We start from the raw sequence: 13,142 nt of genomic DNA, 5'->3' as shown, positions 1-13,142 counted from the left end.
TGGAGGATTATATAGCGCCTTATAACCATTCTCATCTTTTATATGCCCCGCTAGCACACAGGTAATGAGGGCAGGATCCTTTCTCCCAGGGCAGCGCTTAATATCCCCTATCATGGGGACAGAGGCCCTGTTGTGCCATGATGGAGCATCACAACCATCCATCTTGGCTCTAAAAAGACTACCAGTTTCCTCTAGCTACTACCTCCTTATCTGCCTGTGGTGTGAAGCTGGTCCTCTTCTCTTCCCAGTGCGGCCCAGAGCCTAGAGCCTATCCCAGCCTACCACAGTGGATTAGGCCCCTCACCAGTGACAATGACCGTTTCTGCACTGTAGGCTACTTGGAGATGGTCAATGTGTGACATTGGTTTGGCACCAACATTTTAGATCAGCCCTTATAAAATGGTCGCTACCCTAAACACCGTAGTCTGGAGGTGTCTACGTGATGTGATGTAGTGCCTGCGTCTGTGATCTGAATCACATTGTAACGTTTCTTCACTCTCCAGTGGGTGTTTCCATAAATGTCCCCAGTCACCGTTTCAGGATGTTGGGGAAAAAAACAATCCATAACATGAAACACAATTTCAGGAAAGCGATTGTGAAAACCTTGCTGACACCAGGAACGCTTTCCTCGCTCGTACCATCACGAAGCCAGAAAAAAAACTAATAATGATTTGAGTCATTGCAGAGCACAAATTCATCTCCCAGAAACAACCTTGTAATCACTCCCTCCCTCAGCTAGAGTTTAAAGGAAAGCTTGGAAATTGAGAAAATAAAAAATTAGATTGGGGAGTGGAGAGTGGGTGTGCTGTATCGAACTGTCCCCGTCAGGTGTGGGTTATTGAATTGATGTTGCTCCTTTAAACTCTATTTGCAGCAGTGGAGGTTGAGGTATGCGAGGCTGAACACCCAATAAAAGCTGGGCTCCCAGTGAATCCTGGAGATCTGGTATGTGATGCCTGGCGACCTTCCAGAGCCCCAAGGAGGATGGAGTCTGAATCCCAGGCTTCTCACTAGCCTCTCCAAATAAGATTGACCTCACCTCTCATTCATCCCCATGCAAGCCGTGGGCAAGACAGGGGTGTGTGTGTGTGTGTGTGTGTGTGTGTGTGAGAGTGTGTGAGTGTGTGTGTGTGTGTGTGTGTGTGTGTGTGTGTGTGTGTGTGTGTGTGTGTGTGTGTGTGTGTGTGTGTGTGTGTGTGTGTGTGTGTGTGTGTGTGTGTTCGTGTTTTTCCAGTGATCAACACACATTTGGTCTCTGAGTAAGAATCCATAAATAAAATGGTTTCTGGGGAAACTTTCTAAACTGTTTGCACCTAGAATATTTTTTTCCCGTTTTTTTCCCATTGGTTTCATGTCTGTCTGAGATTGTTGTCGAGTTCCTCCACCAATACAGAGAAGGGAGAAAAATGTAATATGACTGAAAAGGTAACTGGTACTTGGTAAGCAGCCAGCCTGGCCAGTCTGGTGATATTGTGTATTTAATCCAATTTATATGGAGGCCTCAATTCATGTGTGAAAAGCAGAAATGAAATTCTCCTTTGATTAAATGGATGTGCTTGAGGTTTATTTCCTTTGACGCTGGTGGTCCTCTACTACTCAGAACGTGAAGGGCATGGAAATGATTGGTCAACACGTCACACAACTATTTTTCTCTGAATATGAAATATTGATAAAGCATGACATACAGTCCAAGCACCATGGCCTTCTTCCATCTCTGGGCTGTAACAATTACAGTTGTGTTTCATCTTGAGGATATTTATCTGCTAATGTCTTCCACTATTTACCCAAGGACTACTCTACAGGCCTGTTCCATTGGTAGTTATTCACACTTCTGTGATCATTTCTCTCTCTCTTTCTCTCTCTCTCTCTCTCTCTCTCTCTCTCTCTCTCTCTCTCTCTCTCTCTCTCTCTCTCTCTCTCTCTCTCTCTCTCTCTCTCTCTCTCTCTCTCTCCCTCTCTCTCTCTCTCTCTCCCTTTCCCTCTCGCTCTCGCTCTCCCTCCCTCCCTCCCTCCCTCCCTCCCTCCCTCTTTCCCTCTACACCTTGCTCTCTTCAGTCCATAATAAGCACCCTAATAACTAATGGTCCCTCTTCTCACTAGTTACCGTCCACCATTAATGCGTAGCACAGCAGATTAATAGCTTATTGACTTTTTGTCATCTGTTTGCAAATCAGTTTATACGAGGCTGCAATAAATGTGACACCGTTATACTCTATTGATAACAACATTTAACATGCTCTCGGAGCCATCGGTATCAATACCTTCTGTCTCTCCAGAGGCCATGCTACAGGAAGGAGCTCCACAGCAGAGTGGCATTGAGACATCGAACCAAGAGGAGGAGGGCATTTTGGGACAGGCAAGGGGAACTAACACCCTCTCCTCTCCCCAGGACCCCTGGGGTAGTGCAACGCACATTCACTAGTGCAACGCACATTTACGAAGCCTGTGTCCGTCGCACTGCCTGCCTGCCTGCCAGAGAGAGAGAGAGAGAGAGAGAGAGAGAGAGAGAGAGAGAGAGAGAGAGAGAGAGAGAGAGAGAGAGAGAGAGAGAGAGAGAGAGAGAGAGAGAGAGAGAGAGAGAGAGAGAGAGAGAGAGAGAGAGAGAGAGGGGGGAGAGAGAGAGAGAGAGAGAGAGAGAGAGAGAGAGAGAGAGAGAGAGAGAGAGAGAGAGAGAGAGAGACTGCAGACAATGACATTTAGTTAAAGCTGTTGGAATTGCTTGCTAATAAAATTACAGTAAACCATGGTGTCTTAAAGGACATATCTAAAGCATATTGGATTTACTGTAGGACTATTTTTGACTAGATTTGAAAGAATGTTACATATAAAAACAGCATATATCATGGGGTGACCATATCTGTATGCTTTTAAGCAATACTACCATGTCTTCACCAGCAGTAAGAAACCATCTACAATGTAGTTTTACAATGTGTTTCACAGTAATACCATTGCTCTTTGCAATGTCTGGACACTTACTGACATCTAGTGGTAAAGTACTGTTCCCACAACACAGGTACTAGTAGGTAAAGCACTAGTTTAATTACATTTACATTTACATTTTAGTCATTTAGCAGACACTCTTATCCAGAGCGACTTACAGGAGCAATTAGGGTTAAGTGCCTTGCTCAAGGGCACATTTACGTCATTTAGCAGACGCTCTTATCCAGAGCGACTTACCCTATATTCAGTGGGATAACCACTTTACAAATTTATTTATTTTTTATTTATTTATTTATTATTATTATTATTTATTTTTTTTGGGGGGGGGAGAAGGATTACTTTATCCTATCCCAGGTATTCCTTAAAGAGGTGGGGTTTCAAATGTCTCCGGAAGGTGGTGAGTGACTACGCTGTCCTGGCGTCGTGAGGGAGCTTGTTCCACCATTGGGGTGCCAGAGCAGCAAACAGTTTTGACTGGGCTGAGCGGGAACTATGCTTCCGCAGAGGAAGGGGAGCCAGCAGGCCAGAGGTGGATGAACGCAATGCCCTCGTTTGGGTGTAGGGACTGATCAGAGGCTGAAGGTACGGAGGTGCCGTTCCCCTCACTGCTCCATAGGCAAGCACCATGGTCTTGTAACGGATGCGAGCTTCAACTGGAAGCCAGTGGAGTGTGCGGAGGAGGGGGTGACGTGAGAGAACTTGGGAAGGTTGAACACCAGACGGGCTGCGGCATTCTGGATGAGTTGTAGGGGTTTAATGGCACAGGCAGGGAGGCCAGCCAACAGCGAGTTGCAGTAATCCAGACGGGAGATGACAAGTGCCTGGATTAGGACCTGTGCCGCTTCCTGTGTAAGGCAGGGTCGTACTCTCCGAATGTTGTAGAGCATGAACCTGCAGGATCGGGTCACCGCCTTGATGTTAGCGGAGAACGACAGGGTGTTGTCCAGGGTCACGCCAAGGCTCTTCGCACTCTGGGAGGAGGACACAACGGGAGTTGTCAACCGTGATGGCGAGATCATGGAACGGGCAGTCCTTCCCCGGGAGGAAGAGCAGCTCCGTCTTGCCAGGGTTCAGCTTGAGGTGGTGATCCGTCATCCACACTGATATGTCTGCCAGACATGCAGAGATGCGATTCGCCACCTGGTTATCAGAAGGGGGAAAGGAGAAGATTAGTTGTGTATCGTCAGCGTAGCAATGATAGGAGAGGCCATGTGAGGATATGACAGAGCCAAGTGACTTGGTGTATAGGGGAGAATAGGAGAGGGCCTAGAACTGAGCCCTGGGGGACACCAGTGGTGAGAGCACGTGGTGCGGAGACAGCTTCTCGCCACGCCACTTGGTAGGAGCGACCGGTCAGGTAGGACGCAATCCAGGAGTGAGCCGCGCCGGAGATGCCCAGCTCGGAGAGGGTGGAGAGGGAGGATCTGATGGTTCACAGTATCAAAGGCAGCAGACAGGTCTAGAAGGACAAGAGCAGAGGAGAGAGAGTTAGCTTTAGCAGTGCGGAGAGCCTCCGTGACACAGAGAAGAGCAGTCTCAGTTGAATGACCAGTCCTGAAACCTGACTGGTTTGGATCAAGAAGGTCATTCTGAGAGAGATAGCAAGAGAGTTGGCTAAAGACGGCACGCTCAATAGTTTTGGAAAGAAAAGAAAGAAGGGATACTGGTCTGTAGTTGTTGACATCAGTGGGATTGAGTGTTGGGTTTTTTGAGAAGGGGTGCAACTCTCGCTCTCTTGAAGACGGAAGGGACATAGCCAGCGGTCAAGGATGAGTTGATCAGCGAGGTGAGGTAGGGGAGAAGGTCACCGGAGATGGTCTGGAGAAGAGAGGAGGGGATGGGGTCAAGCGGGCAGGTTGTTGGGCGGCCTGCAGTCACAAGTCGCAGGATTTTATCTGGAGAGAGAGGGGAGAAAGAAGTCAAAGCATAGGGTAGGGCAGTGTGAGTAGGACCAGCAGTGTCATTAGACTTAACAAACGAGGATCGGATGTCGTCAACCTTCTTTTTCAAAGTGGTTGACGAAGTCATCCACAGAGAGAGAGAGGGGGAGGATTCAGCAGGGAGGAGAATGTGGCAAAGAGCTTCCTAGGGTTAGAGGCAGATGCTTGGAATTTAGAGTGGTAGAAAGTGGCCTTAGCAGCAGAAACAGATGAAGAAAATGTAGAGAGGAGGGAGGAAAAGATGCCAGGTCGGCAGGGAGTTTAGTTTTCTTCCATTTCCGCTCCGCTGCCCGGAGCTCTGTTCTGTGAGCTCGCAATGAGTCATCAAGCCACGGAGCTGGAGGGGAGGACCGAGCCGGCCGGGAGGATAGGGGACACAGAGAGTCAAAGGATGCAGAAAGGGAGGAGAGGAGGGTTGAGGAGGCAGAATCAGGAGATTGGAGGGAGAAGGAATGAGCAGAGGGAAGAGATGATAGGATGGAAGAGGAGAGAGTAGTGGGAGAGAGAGAGCGAAGGTTGCGGCGGCGCATTACCATCTGTGTAGGGGCAGAGTGAGTAGTGTTGGAGGAGAGCGAGAGAGAAAAGGAAACAAAGTAGTGGTCGGAGACATGGAGGGGAGTTGCAGTGAGATTAGTAGAAGAGCAGCATCTAGTAAAGATGAGGTCAAGCGTATTGCCTGCCTTGTGAGTAGGGGGGACGGTGAGAGGGTGAGGTCAAAAGAGGAGAGGAGTGGAAAGAAGGAGGCAGAGAGAAATGAGTCAAATGTAGACGTAGGGAGGTTGAAATCCCCCAAAACTGTGAGGGGTGAGCCATCCTCAGGAAAGGAACTTATCAAGGCGTCAAGCTCATTGATGAACTCTCCAAGGGAACCTGGAGGGCGATAGATGACAAGGATATTAAGCTTAAATGGGCTAGTGACTGTGACAGCATGGAATTCAAATGAGGAGATAGACAGATGGGTTAGGGGAAAAATTGAGAATGTCCACTTGGGGAGAGATGAGGATTCCTGTGCCACCACCCCTCTGACCAGATGCTCTCGGGGTATGCGAGAACACATGGTCAGACGAGGAGAGAGCAGTAGGAGTAGCAGTGTTTTCAGTGGTAATCCATGTTTCCGTCAGCGCCAGGAAGTCGAGGGACTGGAGGTTAGCATAGGCTGGGATGAAGTCAGCTTTGTTGGCAGCAGAACGGCAGTTCCAGAGGCTGCCTGAGACCTGGAACTCCAGGTGTGGGGGTGCGTGCAGGGACCACCAGGTTAGAGAGGCAGCAGCCACGCGGTGTGAGGCGTTTGTGTAGCCTGTGCGGAGAGGAGAGAACAGGGATAGGCAGAGACATAGTTGACAGGCTGTAGCAAATGGCTACAATAATGCAGAGGAGATCGGAATGAAATGAACTAAACATCTGGCAAAGGAGAGAGTAGGGCCTCCCTCACCAAAACTTCCACCTCAGAAACTATAATTGTTTCACTGAACCACCCGAACAAAAACTCTCCCAACTTCCACTTTTAGAAATTAGAATTGTTGTGAACTACAGCGGTTCAATGTTTCATGGAATAGACTCAACTTACTTTATTCAGCTAGCTAACTATGACACCATAGCTAACTAGCATGCTAGCATCCAATAACACACAGTTTAGCACCAATACTTGGTTACAACAAGCTACCAATAGTGTGATAGAATTAGATATGTTATTATTATTATTGTTGTTGTTGTTGTTGTTGTTTAATGTCACTATAGTCTGTACAATATATTACCTAATAGATATTGCAAAGGTGACAGCTGCATGTTTACCGTATATACAGATACCAGTTGTTTTGACAAGACAATACTTATTATCTGACTGTTAGATTGTCATATTGTGGGTTCGTAGCAAAGGAGGTTGGTGGCACCTTAATTGGTGAGGACGGGCTCGTGGTAATGGCTGGAGCGGATTAGGTGGAAAGGTATCAAATAATCAAACACATGGTTTGATGCCATTACATTAGCTCCATTTCAGCCATTATTAAGAGCCGTCCTCCCCTCAGCAGCCTCCACTGGTTGGTAGTATTGTGCATACACCCCTGAGCCTGAGCCTTAGTTTCTGTCTGGAGCAGGCAGAGTGAAACCTAACTGTAAGTTTTGGTTCTGTTGCCTGGCCACTCTCCATAATGGGAATGACAAATAGAAACTGCTGGTAGTTGTGGGTGGAGTCCATTTCAACACTATCAACCTGCACTTTGATCCAGCAAGCCATGTCAACATACATTGGCATGTTGATTGATTCTGACATCGAACTAAGAGGAGGAGGGCATTTTGGGATAAACACTGGGCACTAGCACCCTCTCCTCTCCCCAGGACACTTGGGGGCAGTGCACAGCACACTGACACTCCGTACTGTCAGCTCCGTAACACCCTGAGAGTGGTGTGAGACTGGTGGAGGGGTCTTGATACTCTCCAGAAGGCATCCGTCACTGAGACGAGTCCCAGGGAGGATAGTAAGAGAGAACACTGCATGTCAAACTGCCCAAACTCATTAGAACCTAGAGGGATTGACAGCCATCCTCAGCCCCAATGAGGCTCCTAGTTGCCTGGCTGCCTGGGACAACATTGAACAGTATGAGAGAAATAATGAATCACTAAGCCTGTGTCTGTCGCACTGCCTGCCTGCCATTCTCCATCTTAGAGAGAGGGAGAGAGAGAGAGAGAGAGAGAGAGAGAGAGAGAGAGAGAGAGAGAGAGAGAGAGAGAGAGAGAGAGAGAGAGAGAGAGAGAGAGAGAGAGAGAGAGAGAGAGAGAGAGAGAGAGAGAGAGAGAGAGAGAGAGAGAGAGAGAGAGAGAGAGAGAGAGAGAGCAAGAGAGAGAGAGAAAGAAAAAGAAAGAAAGAAAGAAAGAAAGAAAGAAAGAAAGAAAGAAAGAAAGAAAGAAAGAAAGAGAAAGACAGAGAGAGAGAGACACTGCAGACAATAATATTTTGTTGAGGCTGTTGGAATTGCTTGCTAATAAAATGACAGTAAAAATTGGTGTCTTAAAGGACATATTTGGATTTACTGTAGGACATTACATTACATATAATAACAGCATATCTCATTGGGTGCCCATGTCTGTACACTTATACACTATTAAGGAATACTGTCATGTCTTCACCAGCAGTAAGTTACAGTCTACAATGTAGTTTTACAATGATTTTCACAGTAATAACCATTGCTCATTGCAATGTCTGGACATTTACTGATATCTAGTGGTAAAGTACTGTTCTCACAACACAGGTACTAGTAGGCATGTCACTAGTTTAATAAATTAAAAAATGTCACTCTAGTTTGTACAGTGTATTTCCTAATAGATATTTGAAAGGTGACAGCTGCATATTTACTATATACATGTATTACATTATATGGGTAAAAGCTGCTATGACAGCATTAATACATGTCTGCGTTAGATCACTCATTATTGTGGGTTGGTACACTACACACACCTGGGTTTCTGCCAGGATGCAGAGGGACATGTGATAGTTCTGGTTTAGGTTTCATTTCCTGGAATATGAAAACTTCATTGTGGGTGGAGTTTCATGCCTTTATAAATCAGTATAACCTCTCCCTTGAGCCACAACCCAGTTAACCTGCTTGATGGATTCTAGTCTTAACCAAGACAGAATAGCACACTGAGTGACACATAATAATGGAAGCCAGCTTGTCTCTCCTGGAGGAACACCTCTCTTGTCCCGTGTGTTGTGACATATTCAGCAACCCTGTGGTCCTCAAATGCAGCCACAGCTTCTGTGAGGAGTGTCTACGGAAATACTGGAAGGACATGGAGATGTTCCTGTGTCCTGTATGCAGGAAAGAGTGTTCTTCTGAGGAACCGAGCCGAAGTTTGGCCTTAAAGAGTCTCTGTGAATCGTTCCAGAGAGGGAGTGAAAAGGAGAAAGGACGTGAGGATAACTGCCAGCTGCATGGAGAGAAACTCAAACTCTTCTGTTTGAATGACAAACAGCCCATCTGTGTTGTCTGTCACACATCAAAGAAACATAAAGGCCATGACTGCTATCCCATTGAGGAGGCTGTGCCTGAATTGAAGGTGAGACAGATTTATAAACATGTTTGCCTATATTTAACTGATCATTTTGTGTAATTTGATTTGTTAACTTTGCCTTTGTTTAAAGACAAATGTATCCCTCTGTGACTGAATAAAGACATGACTAGCTGAGTACGGTACAATGAACGCCCAACTGACTCCGTTTTGAGTAATCTACGTAAACATTTGGCAAGGTTGACAAGTTCCCTTCTTATGTCATTCTAGAGTGAAATCAAGGCTCCTTTGCAGAACAATTTGAACAAAATGACCACAGCCAAACTGGACCATGAAAACTGTGTGGAACACTTAATGGTAGTACACAATAATACAGACATATTTTTCTAGTATAGATATAAACACTTGAGCAATGTTTAAAGGGATAGTTTACACAATTTACAAAATTACACATTGGTTTCCTTACCCTGTAAGCTGTTTATGGACAAGGTATGACAGCAATCCATGCTTTGGTTTAGTTTCCCTGGTGCTGTTTCAACATTAACATTTGTGGCACAAATTCCATTCAAATCATGGGACTGATATTAGAATTGTTCCTGTCCAAATCAATCCGAATGTATCAATAATGTATTTTTAAGCTCAACAAAGTCAACTATAGATGTTTTGATGCGCAATAAATGATAATATCGGTCCCATGATTTGAATGGGATTTGTTCCACAAATGTTAAATTGTTAGCATGTGGAAACAGTGCCAGGGAAACTAAAACAAAGCATGGATTGCTGTCATACTTTGTCCATAGACTGCTTACAGGTTAAGGAAAACAATATGTCATTTTGTAATTTGGGTGAACTATCCTTTTAAGTTTCCTTCTTGTCTATGGTAGGTCCAGGCCCAACTTGGAGAGGAGCAGATAAGGGGGGTGTTTAAGAAATTTTACCAGTTCCTGGAAGAAGAAGAGGCTGCCAGGATAGCTGCTCTGAAAAAGGAACAACAGCTGAAATATGAAGTGATGAGAGAAAGAACGGAGATGTTGACCAAGAATATCTCAATGCTTTCTGAGACTATTGGAGTTATCAAAACAGACATGGAGACTGATGATATCACATTCCTGCAGGTATGTGGGCCTTAAGTTAAGGGCTAGTCAAGGTATTTTTTGTTGGTGAATACAAAGGTTTCACAACTGTCAGTGTACACACCTGTAAACTATGAGGCACAGAAGCATATTTGCAGTGATTGACAGGTTTATGGCCTTCTATCTCAATGCCACCTCATACTGTAACAGTGTCATTTGTCCTTGTTTTTTCTATAGAACTACGAGGCCATACTTATCAGGTAAGTCCCATTTTATTTTATCTCCATACTTTTCCATTCCATTGAATGGAATCACTAATGTTTAATTATTACCCTAGAGCCGATTGTACACCTCCAGACACTTCTGCAAAAGATGAGATGGGGCCAGGAGCATTCATTGACATGGCCAAGCATGTTGGATGTCTGACATTCAAAGTCTGGGACAGTCTGATTAAGATTGTTGACTACAGTAAGTCCAGGGTTTTTCACAATTCAATTCACCAACTCTCCAACACTTGTGAACAGAATATATCTTTCAATAGTTCTGTGAAATGGTCTATCTGTATCTCTCTAGATCCTGTAACCATGGATCCAAACACAGTGTCCACAAGGCTCATCCTCACTGATGACCTCACCACTGTGACGTGCTGTGAGGAAAAGCAGAGTCTCCCAGACAATCCTGAGAGGTTTAATGTAGGAGTGTTGGGGTCTGAGGGCTTCAATAAAGGCAAACATTACTGGGACGTAGAGGTAGGAGACAGCGATAACTGGTCTCTGGGGGTAGCCAAAGAGTCCATCGTGCGCAAGAAGCTAGTAAAACTGGTTCCTCAGAGTGGATTGTGGAGCATCAGATATATTAGTGGGAAATACAAAGCAGGTGTGAAATCACGCACAGAGATCAAGGTAGATGAACGCCCACGAGTGATCAGAGTACATCTGGACTGTGACAAGGGGGAGCTGACATTCTGGGATCCCACTAAGGGCACTACTCTGTACACCTTCAACGATACATTCACTGAAAAAGTGTTCCCATACTTTAGTATAGGCAGTCTTAAAAGCCCACTTCACCTTTGTAAGAGACCACTCACTAAGGTAACTGTGAACTGAGACGTGAGCTGGGGCATGAGTCATATCTGCTCATCGGGCGCTGCACTGCGGATTCCCTCTTCTCCAGCCTCTCCAACCTAATGTGTGTTTGTGTATATTTGTGTGTGTATATCGGAGGGGTTGTGGAAAAAAGCAGAAGAAACATTTCCATCTCATATGGACTAATAAAGTATATATTATCTTATCTTATTAAATCATTACTAAACATAATAGAACATTACACAGTATCATCACAATCATTGTTATGTGTATTCAACATATTCTGTATAATGCAATTGATTATTAGTGTGTTCAGTATGTGCATTCTAAATAATACAAATTCCAATTGAACGTCATGTTGTGCTGTCCATATCAATTTAATATTGTTTTCCCAATGTCCTATCAACCTGTTCAAGTTAATTGAACTCCTATAAACGTGCTTGATTGACAGATGATACATTTTTTTGCATCTACTGCCATTTCAAGTTCTCACCACTAGATGGGTATATCAATCTACACAGAGGATGTACTACAAAGTAGTTTATACAGAAGATCTATACAGAGACAGCCATTCAAACCCAAATGGACTCTAAACTGAACACTTGCCAACTGGAAATGACATCATTTTGATCTGAATCACCAGAGTCCAGATTGAAGAATTCCCTTCAACACATAATGCATCATTGATGTTTCAAAGAGGCAACGTATTGTGAAATCCAACCATTACAATCATTTAAAGGATATACTGATGGATGGAGAAAATGGTCAAGATATGAATAAAAAATACTGTGCATTCATCGCACTGCCTGCCACTCCATCTTAGAGAGAGAGAGAGAGAGAGAGAGAGAGAGAGAGAGAGAGAGAGAGAGAGAGAGAGAGAGAGAGAGAGAGAGAGAGAGAGAGAGAGAGAGAGACTGCAATACCATTTGGTTGAGGCTGTTGGAATTGTTTGTTTATAGGATGACACATACCTTGGTGTCTTGAAGGAAAGGTTCAAAGTAAATGGGATTTACTGTAGGACTATTTTCTGTCTATATTTAAAAGTAAATTACACATAATAACAGCATATCTCATTGGGTGACCATGTCTGTATACGTATACACTATTAAGTAATACTGCCATGTCTTCACCAGCAGTAAATTACAATCTACAATGTAGTTTTGCAGTGCTTTTCACAGTATTGACCGTTGCTCTTTGCAATGGCTGGATACCTACTGGCATCTAGTGGTAAAGTACTGTTCTCACAACACATAAGTAATTACTAGTTTGATGTAACCTTTATTTAAATGTTGTTTTATATCCCTCTACTCTGTGTTAGATCACTCATTATTGTTGGTTGATACAGTACACACACCTGGGTTTCTGCCAGGATGCAGAGGGAAATGTGATAGTTTGGATTTGGTTTCATTTCCTGGAATATTAAGTTTGTGAAAGTATTTGTTCACTTTGCTTTTATTTTAACAATCCCATTATGTGACTGAGTAGAGAGTGACTGGCTGGATTAAAGACTGGTCTGTATAACATACATTCCTGAATTAGTTTTACCAGGTTTACAATAATCACTTTTAATTTATCTTTAGAGTGAAATTCAGCATGTGCATTCCACTTTGAAGAAGTAATTAGAAAACATGAACACAGCCAAGATGTGCCATCAAACCTGGGAGGAGCATATACAGGTATCTGTCATAAAAAATTAAAATTAATTTAATACAGAAACATTTGAGCAGTGTTCAAGTTTAATCTTGTCTATTAGGGTCAAGCCCAGCATGGAGAGGAACAGATAAGGGGGGAGTTTAAGAAACTCCACCAGTTCCTGGAAGAGGAAGAGACCGCCAGGATAGCTGCCCTGAGAAAGGAAGAGGAACAGAAATGTCAAGTGATGCGAGAAAGAGTTGAGCCGTTGACCAAGGAGATTTCAACCCTAATAGAGACTATTCAAATGATCAAGGACATGGAAGTTGACAATATCACATTCCATCAGGTAAGGGTAAAGACTTTTTAAATTACAAAGATGTAAATTTCCAACATGATCTCATGAACTCACTGCAAAAACTGATGTTCAGCCAAAAGATGGCAGCATCACACTGCTAGGCTGCTGT

General features: G+C 44.3%; 1 protein-coding gene across 1 annotated transcript; it reads left to right on the top strand.

Moving 5' to 3' along the window:
• The first annotated feature begins 8,475 nt into the window (after positions 1-8,475).
• On the top strand, positions 8,476-11,838 carry LOC121557843 (zinc-binding protein A33-like). The gene is made up of 6 exons (XM_041871311.1): positions 8,476-8,933; positions 9,156-9,242; positions 9,770-10,000; positions 10,196-10,218; positions 10,296-10,426; positions 10,532-11,838. The coding sequence occupies exons 1-6, from the start codon at positions 8,535-8,537 to the stop codon at positions 11,062-11,064; spliced, it is 1,404 nt and encodes a 467-aa protein (XP_041727245.1). The 5' UTR covers positions 8,476-8,534; the 3' UTR covers positions 11,065-11,838.
• The last annotated feature ends 1,304 nt before the right edge of the window (positions 11,839-13,142 follow it).

The sequence above is a fragment of the Coregonus clupeaformis genome, chromosome 28 (genome assembly GCF_020615455.1).
Source record: "Coregonus clupeaformis isolate EN_2021a chromosome 28, ASM2061545v1, whole genome shotgun sequence".
Taxonomy (NCBI): Eukaryota; Metazoa; Chordata; class Actinopteri; order Salmoniformes; family Salmonidae; genus Coregonus; species Coregonus clupeaformis.
Note: the sequence above shows the minus strand (reverse complement) of the source record. Positions and strands in the feature narration are given on the sequence as shown.